This window comes from Silurus meridionalis, chromosome 1 (assembly GCF_014805685.1).
Source record: "Silurus meridionalis isolate SWU-2019-XX chromosome 1, ASM1480568v1, whole genome shotgun sequence".
NCBI classification, from domain to species: Eukaryota; Metazoa; Chordata; class Actinopteri; order Siluriformes; family Siluridae; genus Silurus; species Silurus meridionalis.
Genome location: NC_060884.1, coordinates 7,368,611 through 7,386,948, shown reverse-complemented (window position 1 = coordinate 7,386,948; position 18,338 = coordinate 7,368,611). Strand labels below are relative to the sequence as shown.

The 18,338-nt window shown below is 38.7% G+C and overlaps 2 protein-coding genes across 8 annotated transcripts in view; one reads left to right on the top strand and one right to left on the bottom strand.

Moving 5' to 3' along the window:
• tgfbrap1 (transforming growth factor, beta receptor associated protein 1) overlaps positions 1-13,083 on the top strand; it is a 23,688-nt gene extending 10,605 nt beyond the window's left edge. For all 5 annotated transcript variants that reach the window (XM_046847601.1, XM_046847594.1, XM_046847570.1 and 2 more), the window contains exons 4-12: positions 2,642-2,796; positions 2,917-2,999; positions 4,024-4,365; positions 5,496-5,553; positions 5,805-5,948; positions 7,321-7,467; positions 7,816-7,975; positions 8,606-9,042; positions 10,916-13,083. In XM_046847601.1, the coding sequence (XP_046703557.1) occupies positions 2,642-2,796; positions 2,917-2,999; positions 4,024-4,365; positions 5,496-5,553; positions 5,805-5,948; positions 7,321-7,467; positions 7,816-7,975; positions 8,606-9,042; positions 10,916-11,110 (1,721 nt within the window). In that variant the 3' untranslated portion in view covers positions 11,111-13,083. The remainder of the gene's footprint in view (positions 1-2,641; positions 2,797-2,916; positions 3,000-4,023; positions 4,366-5,495; positions 5,554-5,804; positions 5,949-7,320; positions 7,468-7,815; positions 7,976-8,605; positions 9,043-10,915) is intronic.
• LOC124384614 (high-affinity lysophosphatidic acid receptor-like) lies at positions 12,539-18,338 on the bottom strand. 3 transcript variants are annotated; one of them, XM_046847613.1, is made up of 3 exons: positions 17,554-18,337; positions 16,898-17,024; positions 12,539-16,156 (listed from the first exon to the last, which is right to left on the bottom strand). In XM_046847613.1, exon 3 carries the CDS (start codon positions 16,076-16,078, stop codon positions 14,969-14,971), a length of 1,110 nt encoding a protein of 369 aa, XP_046703569.1. In that variant the 5' UTR covers positions 16,079-16,156; positions 16,898-17,024; positions 17,554-18,337; the 3' UTR covers positions 12,539-14,968. The 3 variants fall into 3 exon arrangements, with proteins under 3 accessions (XP_046703569.1, XP_046703579.1, XP_046703587.1); XM_046847623.1 differs by having other exon boundaries at positions 16,898-17,001; XM_046847631.1 differs by lacking the exon at positions 16,898-17,024 and having other exon boundaries at positions 17,554-18,338.

Genomic DNA, 18,338 nt, shown 5'->3' with positions numbered 1-18,338 from the left:
TTATATTTTTTTTTCTTCTTGCAAGTCATAATGATTTGTATTTTTTTTACTTTAATCCTTTTGTGTTCTTTAATGCAAGGATTTCCCTGTAATAAGATAATTATCGAGTCTTTACCACAGTAGGGAGGTTTGCATGGATTAGTCTTAACACAGCTTCAGCCGTGTTCTAAGAAAGTCGAATGTTTTTTTGTAAACAGATGACTCATTCCTGCCTATGCTATTATGGTTAATGCCTTATTCAGAACATGTTCTTCTGGCCACAATACACGTTTACTACAATAGTGTTTATATATCATAGGATGTAAAACAAACCAGATTTTACACTCACAAGCTTAGCTCTCTGCTTTTTTTGTTCTCTATTGCAGCAAGATATGAAAATTCCATTATGATTTCTGTTTGTGCGTTCAAATAGCTTTTCTGGCTAAGCAGAGTGGATAGAATTTTCTAAATTCTTTGGATCGTAGCACCATGGAGATGGAAACAGGGGTCTGTAGGGTCAAAGAAAAAAAAATCCATCATTTTCCATGAAACAAGTTAGTTTCTGTCATCAGTAGTGTTATAGAAAAAATTACACACTTTAAAAAAAAATCTGCTCAGGTGGTGTATCCACCATATAGGTCCCAGTGTGAGCTGTTGGTAGGTAAAGTAAAGCGATTGATACAGCCAGCACCACTGTCAAAACAGCTGTCATAGAATATGAATCAAACCCATGTAAACACAAAAAGTAAAAATTGCTTTGTGATATGATTTCAAAATGATCTAATTAAATGTTTGAGTCATGAGAGCTTGTTTTTTTTTTCTTTTCTTTCCCTTCCCTTTCCCTGAGATAAGAAACTATTCCATATCAGGTTCCTTGTACATTTTTTTTCAGCTTTATTTTTGGCTCCAGGTTTTACAAGTCAAGCTCTTTCATACAGTCAAGCTCACTATAATTCTATCCAGTTCAATTCCTTTTTATCTGTATAGCACTTGCACGTTGTCTCAAAGCAGGATTAGTAGTAGTAAGTTTGTCCCTAATAAGCAAACAAGTGGTGACATGGCAATCAAAAACTCTAAGATGGCATGAGGAAGAAACTTTGAAAGGAACCAGATTTAAAAGGGAATCTGTCCTCATCTGGGTGGCTTTATTCATTACATTCAATGGGTGGCTTTATGCATTCATTACAGTTCCATCATTGTTAGGGCGATTAAATGCAACCTGTGGTCCTGAGCCATTGTAAGTTAGACACACTTTCTGAATTAAAGAATGTATAGTCATTTGAACCTGAAATTGTCAGCTTAAGTATTTTAAATAAGCAAAAATCTGTGCAGTGTAGGTACTTTTTTAAAAAATTATTTAACTGCACCAGTATATCTACTAATATGATATAGAGCTGTGTGGGATTGGAGACTGGAAATACTGAAAGTTTTGTGAAAGATGAATATCTAAAAGGTTTACAGGATTATAGAAGGGATTTAGAAATAAGGACCAATGTTGATAAAGGCTATGCTTCGAGCCTTTATTTAAGAAAATTGCGCAAACAAAAACTTTGTTGACTCAGTAACTAGTAACTATGTCTTGGCTTTTCTGGTTCTTAACATCTCACTGCTTAGGAAGCTGTGCAACAGCATTTTATTTTTAGCCAAGCTTGATAACTGAAGGATAGATGAAGGTCTTTAGCCAATAAGCTTGGCATTTAAGTTAGGCCTCCTCTAATTTCTTGTTTTGATTAGGAGTTTCTTATTAGAAATAATGTGAACTGAACAGTGAAATTCTTGTTGCCAAATCACTGTTGCTAAAAAAAAAAGATTATTCGTGATTCTGACTGCTTTGAATGTAATGATTTTCGAGCCTGCATAAGAAATAAACAAGTACTGGTGGTGCAACGAATCACAAAACTCACGTTTCGGATCACATTACAGTTTTTGAGTCGCGGATCGGATAATTTTTTGGATCAGCAAAAAAGGAAGAGGAGACAAATATAACTTGCTTTCTATTAATTAAAAGAAACCTTACAGCAAGGAAATGCACTCATACATGCGATTTGCAAGAAACCTTGACCCAACTGATCCCAAATTTGTTGACCTATTTCTGTCAAATGTTTTGGAGAAGTATTGAAACGTCCTGGTTAGTCGCTAACGCTAGTGCTGTGGATTCTTTAGCGTTATCATGCATGTGCAAAACAAACTGCGCAAACTCTTGTTTCTTTTTTATTCCTCTGGCATTGGTTTGTGTGGTTTAAAGTTTAATAATAATTTTAAAAAAAATGCACTAAAAGTGCAAAGCGGAAACTGAACAAACTTCCGGTCCGCCACTTTATACATTCCTAAGGGGAACTCGAATTTTAACATGTGTACCGAACCCAAAGCCCTTTTGTAGTATGGGTTAAGGATAGGCCTGTATACATTACATACAGCAATGCACTCCTGATTAGTCAATAAGAAGGCATTACATCAATTTCTGGACTTTACCAGCCTTTGTTTTATCTGAATAAATATAAATACTCTAAGCACTAGAAAGACAGATTGTGTCACTCCATTATCCAGTTATTTTGGACATGTATTATAACGTTGAGAGCGGTAGCATATAAAGTCTAATGCCAAAAACTGAGATCAATGTGTGTGTATATAACTAGCAAAAAAAGCCCTCTCTCATTTTCAGGCAAAGTGGTGTTGGCTTCCACAAAGGCAGTGTATGTGCTGGTGCCTTTGCCTCTGGAACGCCAGATCCAGGACTTGTTGGCAGGACATCGAGTGGAGGAGGCACTGACCCTGATTGAAGGTGCACAGAGAAACATTCCTAAAGACAAGTTCCAGGTACACTTTTTAACCGTTCAGCATCATTTGTTAAATAGTTCAGAATTTTTGTGCTTAAGGCATTGGTTTGGTTTATGGATAAGTACCTCATTTGATGTTTTTTACTTTGTTTATTTCCAGATCTTACACAGAAGAATTTTGCAGCAGGTGGGATTCATCCAGTTTGGCCAGCTTAAGTTTTCTGAAGCTAAAGAGCATTTTAGGTGAATGCATCATTTCGTCATGTAATTAACACAGCTAGCTGCCACTCTGGGCCCAGATGTTCCAAAATCGGCTAAATACAGTTCATTAACTGCTCCCTAAATTGTTTCTCCCCCAGTGCACCTGACCCTAATGGCTGTGTGCTTAATGAGGGGCACATAAACTTCTCTGATAGCTGAATAAATGGTCCACATAATGTTTCTGCGATTCACCATAATTTTCAGTCACAGATGCTGCCCAGCGTTTTAATATTTAATGCTTTCCACTTAACGCAGATAGAGAAATGGCGAGCGTTTAGACTGAAATAATAACATAAAAAGCTCTTCTGCAGCAATTTGATAATTAAAGTCGCACTTGAATGTTTCGGGAATCGGTTAAAAAAAAATCTTACTTTGGGTGGTAATACAATACTGATTTATAGTTACAGTTACATGTTGAGAAATATTAGCTGCTGTTATGATGTCTGTAAACAGTTCTCCAAGTAAGCGTAAAGCCCAAAGTCGTCCAAGTTAAAGAAAGAATCTGAACCCTAAAGAGTCTGTTTATATCTGCTAATTCAACGTCTCATATTTTAAGCAGCACATTAAAAAAAATCTGTTTATTATTAGATCATTGGATTATCAGCCATATACCTGCGCTTTAGATGGAGTGCATTAATATAGACCCAGTTTTTGCTTAGCAAAATCATTTTATGTTGTAATGCAAAATGAAATGTTTACAGTCGTGAATATCGACAGCAGGTGCACTGGTGCCGAACAAGGATGGAAGAATACTTAAAATGAAGTGAACTTATTTCAGGAATGCAGTAATGCATTAATGGCTTACTATGATGTGGCTTCACTTACTACCAGACTATAACATTAACGAAAGGCCTGCCAAAAATGGTTGCTAAAAAACTTTGAAACCTTTATTTTTCCCTATAGGACCGAGTTAATACTGTGCGCATAAATCTAGATCTGCTGCACTAAAATTGTTTGAGGACAGGAGTAACATTGGGAATGCGGATATCTCTTGTGTTTTTATCAGGAAGGGGCAGCTAGATGTACGTGAGCTGATCTCCCTGTGCCCACTGCTGCTGCCTGCATCTTCATCGTTTACGCGGTGCCATCCGCCACTGCACGAGTACGCTGATCTGAACCATCTAGCACAGGGTGATCAAGAAAAGGTGCAGCTCTGCAAGCGCTTCCTCATCAGCTACCTGTGTGAGGTGCGTGCTAGCGAGAGTGCCAATGGCTTCAGGCAGGACGTTGACACGGCGCTGCTGAAACTCTATGCTGAGGCTGGTCATGAGGGCTTGCTGGAGCTGCTAGACTCTGACAACTCTTGTTTGCTGGCCGACAGCGTACCCTGGTTGAAGAAACACCACAGGTCAGAATACTTTTACGAGTGAAACATTTACAGTTACATTCATGAAATGACATCATGTGCCTATCACATAAATTGAGACGTACATACTTATTCAGTAGCTTTGCAGTTGAAATGTTCATATGTCAGCCATCATGTGCTTAAGCTGTAGCGTTACTATCAGTACACTGTCTGCTGTGTTTAGTCAATTCTTTACACCCTTGGTAAATATCTCTCACTTCAAATCTAACCAGTTGTTCCAGCAGTATCAGTCTTTAGCATGCCTTGCTCTAAAGGTAAATCAGGCATTTATTTGTTGATTTGGAGACCTTTGCCCCTGAATTCTAAGATCTCTTGTATATCTGCAATTGTGAAGCAGTGTTTCCTCACACTGGAGTGTTAGAAGGATGGAAATAAAGCAGACTACATTTTTGAATCTATGAGCTCGTGTTGATTATATAGACAGGTTTTGATTCTTGGCTGACAGACGTTCAGGGATCATTTGGTTCAATATGTAGCATGTTTTGGGGTGATTCTTGCAGCCAGCCACCATGACTGTACAGAGTATTTACAATAGTCCTTATGCTCTTCCTGTTAGCTTGGAGCAGTCTGACCACTTTCTGCAAAATGCCTACAGAGGAGACAATAGACCATTTTTGTGTTTTTACACAATCATCATTGTTGATTATCAGGTTCTAAGAATGCATTAATTCATCGGCCTTAATGGACAGATCAAGTTTTAAGCATAATAACTATTGTGTCTAATATTTTTAGTCTATTTAAAGATTTGGATTCTGTTTTTCTGGAAATTAATATCCAGTGCACTGTAATGCTGTTTCTATATCGGTACTGAACGGGATCCTGTGTCTTTGGAAGCTTGCTAGTTGTTATATAAACACCATTATTTGTCAAAATAACACAACACTTATATGGAACATTTGTGCTCCGTCTATATACTGAGATTCAGTATAATAGACATTGCAATGCATGAGTTGTTCCCTTTCTGCTCTGGGACTGATTGCTGTAGTAGAATCTGCTGTTGCCATGACAACGCTGAGATTAAACCGTCGATAAATGTCAGTGTTTGACAGTAGCTTGGCCTATAGTAATAAATGCATGTGTGGGAGTTCTAGGCTAATGGTGTTTCTTTTTAGGTACTTTGCACTTGGGCTCCTGTATCACTACAATGGCAAAGATGCTGCTGCTCTACAGGTATTCATATGCATGTACACAAACCCGACATCTACTTTATATTTTACAGCAGTGTATTATAGTTTATATTGTCGAGTTTTGATACTCCAGCAGTGTTTTAAGCTTTGCTTTAAGTTGATAAAACCCCAGTTGATAGAAAATGTATAGTCTTTTTGTCCTGTTAATAAATACGTTATTTTCACATGTAAAATAAATCATTTGTTTCAGTGGCATCTGGACACAATCTTCACCCTATGTGCTTTTTTTTGTAGTTGTGGGTTCAAGTTGTCAATGGCGACCTCGAAGACTCCACACAGGCTGATCTGTTTGAGTATGTTGTGAACTTCCTGAGCTCCTGCAAGAACATGGACCTTATATGGAAATATGTTGACTGGGCCTTACAGAAAGACCAAAAGGTGAGAACATGCTGATTATTGTGCAGTTGTAATAAGTGCTTTGATTCTGTGCTAATTGACATCTTCAAACATGTTTAAAAAAACCAATAATCCAATCCAACTCCAATACCATCATCTGATACCATTGAATACTATGTGACCATCCTCCAGTGCCACATTGCATCACTTACAGTGAACAGGAAACGTATACAGAACTAAATAAAGTATTTGGTGATGTTTTGTTTTATTTAATACTAAGCAGTTTACTCATTTCGTTATCAGTGATGGCATCAACACATATGAAAAGCATATGTTCAGTGGTTATTAGTAGTTATTAGCACTAGGGCTACAACTACTAATCTCTAAAATTGATAATAATCGATAATGGAATTCGTTGTCAACAAATGCTGTTATCGAATAGTTGGGCTGCTCAAGTTACAGGTTAGCGGGACACATAGCATTTGTCTACTACAACAGTAACTTAACTGTTTTTAAACGTCATTTACTGCGACTTTACTATGTGCAAATGCTTGTTTTCAAAATTGTCAAAACAATGTATTATATTTTATATAGATTTTTTAAGAACATTTTGTCAACTTGCCATCAGCAAAATACAATACAAATGTTGATTTACACAAATTGTTTCACCTTTCATACCCAGTTTTATTTTTTTATAGATTTTTTTTTTTTAAACAAAAAAACAAACCAGCATGAGGGAAAAATCCTCCATGCACTCCTCAACAAGCAGCTACTATAAGCTTTAATATAAACATTAAACCTGGTTAAACTCGATATGTGGTTTTTGCATTTATAAGTACACTTTTATACATACATAACCCTGAGTTAGAGATTGATATAGTTATAATAAACATCTATTTAAACATCTAATTAAAAGCATTACTTGTGTATCCGATTAATCAAAGAAAAAAAAAAATCATCTGATTAATCTATTATGAAAATAAATGTTAGTTGCAGGCTTCATAGTTCTCAGTCCCATCTTTTTTATTACTGCTTTCCAAGGGATCACCCTCTGTGGTGGAGCATGAATGCGCATGTATGGGCCCTTTATTGTGTATAATGTTTTGGGAAAGCCCATTGCTTTGACCAACTTCTGACACTATATATCTCCAAATATATTTATAAAAGAAAAAAATAATACAATTCTATAGTTGCCTAGGATTTCTTTAAGCATTAAGTTAGCTACATAATACAATTATTCCAATGAGCACTGCTATATAAACTGTTATAGGCTATAAATAAGTTCTGGCATTGCTTTCCGTATAAGCTATAAATAAATATGCAGCATTGTGTCTGGGACTTTCAGTGGATCTGGCATGAAATCTTTCTCCTTTTTCACTTCTGTTCTTTTTTTTTTTTTTTTTTTTTTAAAAAGCTTGGAGTAAGGATCTTCACTAAGAGACCTGCTTCTAAAGAGCAGACCAAGCAGCTGAATCCAGACGATGTGATCACGCATCTACAGAAGCACAACCAGGCTCTAATCCTGTACCTGGAACATGTGGTTTTTGAGAGGAGATTACAGGTTGGAGCTTTTTTTCCCAATGCTATTTAACTGGAACTTGTTGATAAATAACATGAGGATACATTATACACACTTGCCATGTTGGATGGGGTATTCTGTGGTTATAGAGAAGATATTACCTATTTCATAAGGTGCAAATTATTGGTCTGCAAAGAAAAAAAATTAATAAAAGGAATAACACTGACACATCGTTATGAGAATTTGCATGATTGAGACTGTGACCACAAGAAAGCCTTTGGGGATGAGGCTCATTGGGGGGAAAAACTAACTTATATAAAGCATGAGCTGCTTAGCATAGTTCTCACTCAGGTTTGGTTTTCTTCACCTTGCGTGTATGCTTGCATGCAGAAAGAGAAGTTCCACACACACCTAGCTGTGCTGTACGCAGACCGAGTGCTCGCTCTTATCTCTCGAAGCTCAGCCACAGAGGAGCAGCTCACTTCAGCCCGACAGAAACTGCAGAGATTTCTGAGAGAGTCAAACCTGTACAGAGTCCAGCTGCTACTGGGTGAGGACGTGTGTGATATGATATGTACTGACTTGTATAAATAAGGAAATGTATAATTGGAATTCTCAGATCTGATTGGTCAGAAGGTGTTCACAGGTTTATATGAATGCACTTGATCTACTATGCTATGGGTCTATAGTGTTAACAGGAAGTAACTCTGCTTCACATGGGGCTGCATCATACCCACTCCATTGTTGTATTTTCCTACGACAGCATGCTAAATCGTTTTTCTTTTCCCCAAAGATCACAAAATTATTCACCTTCTGTTATCATGCAACAAGATTATTTTAATAGAGCAGATAACATCTGATGCAAATTGAACGTTTTAATAAGTACTGTATTAATAATATATATTATATAATATCAAGATATTATCTTGATTTATTACATCTTTTTTGTTTACATATTAGTCTACCTCTAATAGATAGATGCTTATTTATTTTATTTTTTTCAATTGTGTGTCTGATTATTTATTATATTTGAGAAGTCCTTGCTGAAATTCATTCGTGCCGAAAGCTGTCTTTTGTGATCGTGATTGCAGCCTAAAATGTAAAGAGGGTAAGGCTGGTGTTAAGGTGAAGATCTGCGGGATGCATGAACGCTTACACTGCTATCTATATGTTTGTGCAGGTAAACTACAGGTCTCAGAGCTGCTGTTAATGGAGAGAGCTACACTACATGGAAAGCTGGAGGAGCATGATAAAGCACTACATATCTTGGTGCACCAGCTGAAGAACTCTGCAGCTGCACAGGAATATTGCACCTGGGCATCCCAGTCTCAGGATCCTAAAAACCGAGGGGAAATTTTTCATCAGCTGTTGCGCGTTTATCTGGATCCTGACGTTCCCGGGGGGCCACGGACTATCGAGGCTGTAGACCTGCTGAATCACCACGCTGAGGTTTTTGATGCCCCAAAGGTTTTAGAACTTCTCCCTGAGGCGTGGTCACTACCGTTGCTCCGTCCCTTCCTGTGTGGTGCCGTGAGGGCCAGCATGCACGCTCGCCACACCTCCCAGATCGCACTGGGGCTTGCACGAGCCGAAAACTTACAGCTGCACCACGATAGGGTGAGTTCATCACAGCTATAGGATGGCTTTGAGCTGGTTTGTCGTTCTTACATTCATTATATTAACACTGCAACACAATAGGAATGCTTTAGCTTTTTTTCCACTTTAATGCAGATATAGCACGATAATCCTTCTGTTTTCAGACCATCATTACGATTTATATATCAAGATATAAAAAAACTATTATTTGGAGACTTACTGATTGAAACCTTGATGGATTTTGACTGGTTTTAGCTTTAAATATAATTAGTGCAGGTTTTTGCCTTTTTATTTACAGGTTACTTTCAAGTTTAAACAGCTCTTTTTCATTTACAGACATGAATTTAAAATCTTTTTTAATTACTGGCAAGCACCTGATGGCTTACTTTGCATAGCAGTTTTTGTAATGGGGTCGTGTTGCGAGTTTGGGACTGTACTTTATACCCATTCCCACAATGAAGCACCTGGTATGGCCGGGACTAGAACCCACAATTCCCGGATCTAAAGTCAAATGCTGTAACCAGTAGACTACCAGCTCCCCCTTTTCAAATAGAATAAAGCAAAACAAATCACAACAAAGGACATAGAGCTGGATGTGCAAATAGGGCAAGAAATGGCACCAAAGAGTAGCAGTGAATGTGCTAGCTGAATTTCTGCAGTGGCTGAACTGTAAGTTTTAGCACTTTGAGTTGATACATTTTTCAGTTTGAGCTTTGCCTTTCATTACAGCTGTGCCATGAAAGCACTTGATCATTTAAAAATGCTTGGCATTCATCAGCACTTTACTTAGTCACTGAATTACCTGATAATCAGAAATCTTTTGCAGTTCCTTATGAATAGCTCAGTAGCTCAGTAATATGTGCCAAATCAACACTGTAATGGTGACGTTGGCAGTTAGATTTAACATTTAGCCATATCATCTCATAAAATAAACTATACAGACAAAAGGATTGGGACACCTTTTCCATCCACATGTCCTCAGACTGTTGCCACAAAATTGGAAGCATACAATAGTATAGGATGTCTTGGATGCTTGAAATTTTCCTTCACCTTAACTAAGAGACCCAAACCTGTTCCAGCATGACGATGTCCCTGTGCACAAAGCCAGCAGCATGAATTAATGGTTCACATGAATTGTAGTGGAAGATCTTGAGTGGCCCTCTTTAAAGCTCTGACTTTAACTCTAGTGAGATGAATTGGAACGCTAACTGCACCCCAGGCTTCATCACCTTACATCAGTACCTGATTTTACTAACACCTTTGTGGCTGATTGAGCACAAATCTTGAGAACACTCCAAAATCTTCCTAGATGGGTGGGTTATTATAACAGCAAATAGGGACTAAATGTGGAGTGTGATGTTCTAAAAGCGGACAAATCTTAGGCTCAGGTGCCCAGAAAAATGTTGTCAATATATTTGCAATGTTTATTTTTCAATAGGTTCACGACTATAACTATTTTACATAAAGCAATGCTGGTACTTTTTTGGACTCCGGGTAAGGCCATAGTTATTATGTGGGCCTTATTTATCAATCTTTTATAAAGTTGTGTTGAATTGTTCACGATTAGGCACAGACACTTTTTTTTTCTTCCCTTTTTTTCCTCTAAAGTACTTTGAGAGAGCACTTAAATAAGAGCATGCGCTAAGTATAATAATAAAAAAAAAAAAACGCGTTTTACACAAGTCTTCTCAGGACACGCAGGACCTCAAGTAGGTTGTGAACGTATTCTTAGTTTACCAACATTTTTTTCTTCATATCTTTCGCTGTGACGAATAAATCCAAAGCTGTTTCTGTACATTGAGGACTAAACATCCAGTGAGATTAGCCATTAGATCAAGTGTTTAAATGCCTTATTATATTGTAAATGCTCGTTTCTGATCTTTGTTCCGTTCAGCTGAAGTGTCGAGGAGGTCCAGTCTTTGTTTCGGAAAAAAAAGGATGCCACCTGTGCCACAATACTTTCAGCGAGCCAGACTGCGTGTGCCTCCCAGGTGGCATGCCGGTCCACACACACTGTGCCACCCAGAAGCTTAAAGGCTCGCCCACAAAGCGACAAGTAGACCACACCCACAACAACAATCACACATGAATGTTGCAGGAAGTGGAGCGCACCGCAGGGGGCATCTGTTGGTCCTGGGCCTGGATGGCTGAGGGCACCTGGGTGGAGACGGGCACAGGGAGAGGAGGAACGAGTGCACAAAACGCACATCTAGATCGAGAATGATCAGAGCACCGGAGTCTGTCTGGCACGAGAGATGAGTTAAAGCATGGGTGTGGTGAGAGAAAGACGCAGGTTTTATTGTGCAAACGAGCGTGTGTAGGAAAGAGAAATGGATGAAACGATGAGATGTTATTTATTCATGTTCATAGCCTGCCACTTTTTGTATTTCTAACATAATGTTTAACTGCTTTTTTTTTTGGAAAAAAGAAAATTACGGAAAGTGGAATCCATTAAAAATAGAATGAGTTAAAATGAGCAGAGCCGCAGAGTACAGTCTGCTGTACTGCGTTGTTGTAACACTAACAGTCTTTATTTAGCGCTCAGTTCTGAGTAAAACTCAGTTCTTTTACTTTCTGATATATTAGCACCTTATATCTGAGAATATCAGTTATCAAATGCTCAGAAGTTGGTGGTTTTCTATAACCACATGGTTATACTTTTATTTATAAAACCCCCCCACCAAAGTCACTCATATATCTGCAGAAAGGGAAGCCTTTTATTTAAGAAACAAATGTCCTCACACCGGATATCAAAGTTTTTTTTTAAGGAAAGGTTTTGATTTCATATTGGATTTCAATTCAGATAAAAGCGAATCATAAACTTGCTTAAGCTACATTATTAATATGATTATAAATTGGCTGGGAAATCACAACCCTAACCATGCAGTTGAACATTGTACATTTAATTCATTTGGCCTGTCTGTGTACTTCCAGCTGCATGGCAGTAAAAACCTCTTTACATTACTTTTTTTAATTGCCTCCCATTGGATTCCTGTCCAGTACACAGCTCAATTCTCAATCATGTTTCTCACAAGCTTAAAAATTGTGTTCATCAACACATTGTTCATTTCTTCTGATGATGGTTACATCCTTAGTAGATACGTTATGAGCATGTGTGTTGACCACACAAAATGCAGGTATTCATGATGACATTTCTGTGTTCTTTGTTTGAGCTGGTAGTCTTAATGCCAAGCTGTGACTGATCAAAGTTTTTTTTAAGGTATTGCATAGAATAATGAAACCTCTTCATTGCAGAGTTCAAGAGTATGACTTGCAATCTACTGTTATGTTTTAAAAAAAATATTTTGTAACGTACACATGTAGACTGGGAATGCATGGGTGCTTTTGGAAGAAAAAAAGTGAAAGAGAGTGAGATGTAAGCGGCTGGATGACGCCCCGGTGGATGCTCGTTCGAAAATCTCAAGCACAGTATAACCACTGCCTTCAACGTTTATAATAGACCAATTCATGTGCAGACACACCTGCTCATGGACAGACACTGACACCTACTCATGGACTGGTTCAGGCTCAGCTTTTATTGGATGTATATATGTGCAGATTTCACTGTACAAACAAAAAGTGTTATGCATAGACAGCAGGACAAATGAAATACAGTGAAGGAAAAAATGGAAATAACAATTTCACATGTCTTTTAACATCAAATCTGTGTGATTGTCTGACAAGTTCATTAATACAGGGCCTGGATCTCCAAAAGCACTGGAGTTTCACAATGATTTTGACACATCAACACGTGTTTTTTTTTTTTTTTACCAAGCCCGGCCCTGAATTTCATCATGCAACACAACCTGGTCTTATACATGAACTCTAAATTCCTCTTGTTGATTACACGAATGCATCTAACTACAGCCTTCTGACCGAACACCCTGCGGATGGAATCTGTCTGCATCTTTCTACCTGCTCGAGTATTTTATAAATGCATATCTACTCGTGTGTACATACTGTATTTATAATGGTTTGTCGCTTTGTAAATCGATGGCCGTGTAGTTGGAATGTACAAAATGTAAAGATGTCCATTTTAATAAACATGACTGCTTATGTTAATGGTGAGCTTTTGTGCATCTTTTAATACACAGCTGTTAAATATTTACAAATATCCGTGTCTTGCAGCTTGTCCAATAGCAACTGTAAAGGAAGACTCCACCCTAAAACGGCTATTATGGTGCAATGTTTCTGACGTCTTCAACAAATCTAGTGAGGTTAAAATCAGCAGTTCTGTGCTGCTCTACTGTAAAGATGGAAGATCGGAAGGAGGTTAAAAAAAAAAAAAAAAAAAGTCAAAGCCAGCAGGTTTTTTTCTCTTAACTCCTTAAAAAAAAAAGCTTGTATTTTCACATTTTCAAGCAAAGTTCCGTGTCATATTAATGAAAACTAGTAAATCACTGGAGTTGCACCGAATTACGGCCGAGACTCGGCTACAAGATAAAGAGCGTGGTGATGTTTTAGAAAGTTGTAATATTTGAATCTGCTGAACAGTGTACAGATGAGCAGGTCAGAGAGCTGGATACAACAAAGGGCTAAAGCATTACAGCATGTACAGAATGTGAATACTATAGAACTCTGTGAAAGAACCTCAATATCAACCTCAATCTTTGACACCAACACAAAGTTTGGAGGTTAACTATATATATATATATATATATATATATTAATATGGAAGTTGTTTAGGGTGGATTTTTCCTTTACCGAGTAGAGTGGACTAACTGGAGACAAGTCATTTAAGGCTCAGTTTCATCAGCAGGCCCTTGCACCCGTGTTTGTTTGGTTAGGGCTGGATGCAATATATTAACATGAGTATAACTGAGTATCGAAGTTATCATCAGGTGTATATTTCTGTTATGCACTTAACTTGGAACCAAAGGCAAATTTTGTATTACTGCTTTTATATGGGAAAAAAAGTTCATTTAAAAAAGTTGAATTAAAATCTTCAATTATAATTTGCATTGATTTCCAAAAAAAGAAAGAAAGAGAACTGGTGTACCATATTGTTTAAGGAAACAGCAGTTGGAAACACAAGGCAGATAAATTCTCAATGTTGTGCTGTGCCTTTCAGTCTCCAGACCTGAAGAAGGCAGTGTGTGCACCTGGCATATATAAAAAAGAAAATTGAAAAAAGAAATGTGCAAGATTATGGGCTTTGCAGAGCCACATATTACATTGAGGTTCAATATTATTGGTGTTAGTTAAAGGCAAAGGGTTTACAAATATTTACTGTAGAATTCTACATTATGAGAAAATATTTCTCTTTAAAAAGCGATCTGTAAACTTTTCAACTGGTCACGTACGCTCAAAATACTGGATAGTTTTTCATAAAGTGGCTTGGTTGTTTCACTGAGGCTTATCGGGAAATATAGACAAGTTACAAAACCGAAATGTCGCAGTTGCATCATTACGTTTTGCTATAAATATAATTCTGAACTGACGAAATAGAAAAAAAGGCCTGATTTAAACCTTTGTCACATATGAAATATTCAAAAAGATATGAAATAAAAAGTGACCTTTGCACTGTGATACTTTTGGTTAAACCAGACCAGGTCAAATGTGAATTTCTAGCAGCTTAATTATTTGTATATATAGAAACAGCTTAACAGCTTATATTAGAAGTATCTGGTTGTGTGTAGCGCCTCACTGCTCCAGGGTCCCCGGTTCAGTCCTGAGTTACATCTGTACTCTGTACTTCCTGTCACCTCCAATTCACATGTTGGTAGGTAGCCTGCCTTCGATAAACTGCCCCTAAGGGTTGATAAGTATGTGAATGTGTGTGTATGAGCACTGCTATGGACTTTTTTTTTTTTTTTATCATTCAGGGTATAGTCCAACCATGTGTGTCCTGGATGGGCTCCAGATCCACCGTTACCCTGTCCAGGTAAAGAGGTTTCCAAAGAAAAATAAATGATTGATTTGAAGCAACAGCTTGTCTGGCAAAGCGTCACATGGCCGACTGGCTCTCAGCACAGACGTAGATGCTGCAGGGTCGAACCCTGGGCCCGCCACGTGCCCTCAGCCTGGGCATCCTGAAGCTCCTGGGCACAAATTCGTCACAGGCCTCGCGGAACTTGCGGATCCTCCAGCAGTACACCACGGGGTTGAACACGGCTTTCACGTAGCTGAGCCACAGCGCGCCAACGCTTGCTGCGTAAAACTCGCCACTCGTGTAGAATTTCTGATTAAAAGCAACCAAGAGGCCAAGCACCGTGTGAGGCAGCCAGCACACTGAAAAGCCGACAAAAAGGATAAGGATTGTGCTGAAGGCGCGGGTCTTGAAGCTCATGTCCACATTGAGCTGCGGGGGGCGCCGTAGAACCGGCAAACTCACTTTTCCTCCATGTTCCGGGAAGGTATGGTTGTGGACGCGCAAGGCGTTGCGGCGCACCGTGTTCAAGATCCTCAAATAGGACACCAGCATGACGCTCACAGGCACGAAAAAGACTGCGTTGACCATCAGCAGTGTGTAGCCACGGTTTGGGGACTCAATGTAGCCCAAAACGCAGCGTGAAGCTTTAAGTGTTGGCACGCTGCCAGCAGCAGGCAATGCCAAGCAGAAGGAGAAAAACCAGGAAGCGGTGATGAGCAGGCGAGCGCGACTCGGGGTCAGCTTGTCTTGCCGCTGCACGATGATGAGGAAGCGGTCCACACTGATGATCAGCAGGATGGACACGCCTTCCAAAACAAAGAGCCAATAGAGCACGAGCGTGATGCGGCAAAAGTCCAGTCCAAAACACCAGTCGTCGGACACCACGGTAACAGCAGTAACAGGCATGCAGAAGAGCGAGAGCATGATGTCACTGAAAGCCAGTGTGGCTAGTAAGAGATTGATGGCAGAGCGCATTGCCGGCTTTTGATAAACTACAAGGCAGACAATGGCATTTCCGAGAAAACCGGTGGCGATGATGACCACCATTATAACAGACAGCACGATCTTCAGGCTGACAGGTAAAGGCAAGTTGGAGGTTTCCTGAAGTCCAGTGACATTTGTAACATAGTTGAGCATGTGATGTTCTGGTAGACCACATCCTGAACTGATGTTGCAGACCATCATGATGGAAAAGGTGGCAGGAGAACAGAAGCAGTTTTAATCCAGTCTGCTTCCTTGTATATAATTTCCATTCTTCTGCATCTAGATGATAGGGGATACCAGAACAGTTATAAGTTAGACAATAGAGCACACAATAAAGCCTTGAACATAAAATTGTATTACATCACTCTTTAGATGAATCAGGATTCAGGAAGAAAGATTTTGTTTAATCAAACCTGTTTCTGTCTCCAAAGAGCTCTTTATAGTTCCAACCAAAATCTAAGACTGCTGTAATTTCCAAAAGCTTTCAGTGGCCAAAGAACAAGTCGCCTAGATGTAAAATTTGTCTTTTTTTATTTCATATTAGTCTATGTGATTGTCTCTGTCTTAAGATTGTTACTTGCTACAATTGATGAGAAGTTCCCAATAAAAATTAAACATTAATTGTGCAATATCCATTTGTGATTATACAGTGAAGCGATTCATGTAAGCAAGGCAGTGCTTCGACTCATCACTTGTTTAGAGAAACTATTCATTGAGAGTTTGGCATAGTCTAATACAATAATAATAATAAATAAATAAATCACGTCATAGACTAAATAGACGAGCGTGGCCAGCTGTGTTCAACTGCAAAATCAATCTGAACGATGTGAAGCCTGGTTTAAACTTCTAATAGCCTGAATCTCATGTTAGTTCCTTTAAAAAAAACAAAAAAACAAAAAAAAAAAACCATCTACATAGACATACATCAATTCAAGCACTGACCATCTCACCAGGATGGCCTCCCAGTTTGACCAGCTTGTCCAATGAACTCATTTCTACGATGTACTTGTGAAATCATACCATGAAGCGATGCAGTGCTGTCTGTCTATGCTGATGCTGATCAACAACCGCATTATGGAGGATGATCTGAGAACGCAGAGTTCTCCATCCGAAGAGGCAGAGGTCTGAAAGCAAAGATGCGCACCAGCTGGAGAAGAGAATAAACACGCGCACACACAAAAATAGAGACGTTGATGGTTTTGTGCCATGAAGGAATGAAGGTGTTGGATTCCTGTCCCTTGCTGCCAAGGAAACTGGAGAGCAGCTCCATGGCAACAAGAGCTCTCAGGGTGAGGGGGAAAAAAAAGTACATCCCAAAATAGTGCTAACAGAATAGATGGAGGATGTGATTTGCAGTACACCTCGACCTAAAAAAACTATTGCAGTATTCGATTTCGTTAAATTATTGTACTTGAATTGTATATTAACCAAAATCAATGAAAAAGAATTTTTGATGCTGCACATCAGGAGCAAAACCCTTTCTGTTTTTGTCACGCAAGTCTCGCGAGATTTGGAAACAAGCGCGTTAATGGCCAGCACCTGGTCCAGATCAGCACTACTGAAGAAAATAATATGTAACTATTAAAGTAAAATAGTTTTGCATACTACGTAATGAGGTAGTGCGCTTTAGTCTAAAGATGTATCCATCTATTCATATTATTATCATAATGACTCACCTGTATCTATTCGCGCTAGTGATTTTGGGAGTCTGCCGCTGGCGTGCGCCTCCCCCGCCTTTGAACAAGGCGACAGTTCGGTCAGTTTAACATCGAGTTCAATTTTCCGATTAAAATAAACGAAAATAGACGACAAAACAGACAGACGGGAAACGCGGACGTTTCTGGTTCGATCATTCCTCCACATGAACCGCGCGTGCTTCCCGGCTGCATCGGGATCAAAGAGGATGCGCGCGCCGCACACAACACACGGCAGCACGCGCCGGGTTCGTCACATGCATTTCTGATCGTCAAAATAATTTTTTTAATACAATACTATAAAATTGGTTTGTAATATATTTTTATTTTGCAATTCGTCTCACCGAAATGCTTTTGTTTAGCAACTAATACCTCTCGATCATCTGCACAAACGCTCACAATCCCCGAAAACAGTGCTGTATCGAGACAATGAACCGACTCTTTAGGAGAACCGATTCGTGAGTCGTTTTTATCAAATGAAAGCAATGCTCTTTTCCTTGTATTTCATTGTATTTTACACTGTATTTGTTTGTGTTATAAAAGGCGAATAAATGTTAATAGTGAAGGACAGACAGATATAAAAAATAAACTTTTTACGTTTAATAAAATTTAAAAAATGGTTGTTGAAGAGACTTGATGAGTCAAATGACCCAATTTCCATCACTGTTAGTCCGAAATAGCCTTTCCAATTGTACTTTAAACATTATAGAGTTTGCATTAAATTCTTGGATTTAAAAAAAATGTATTCCCGTCTTCAGAATGTATAT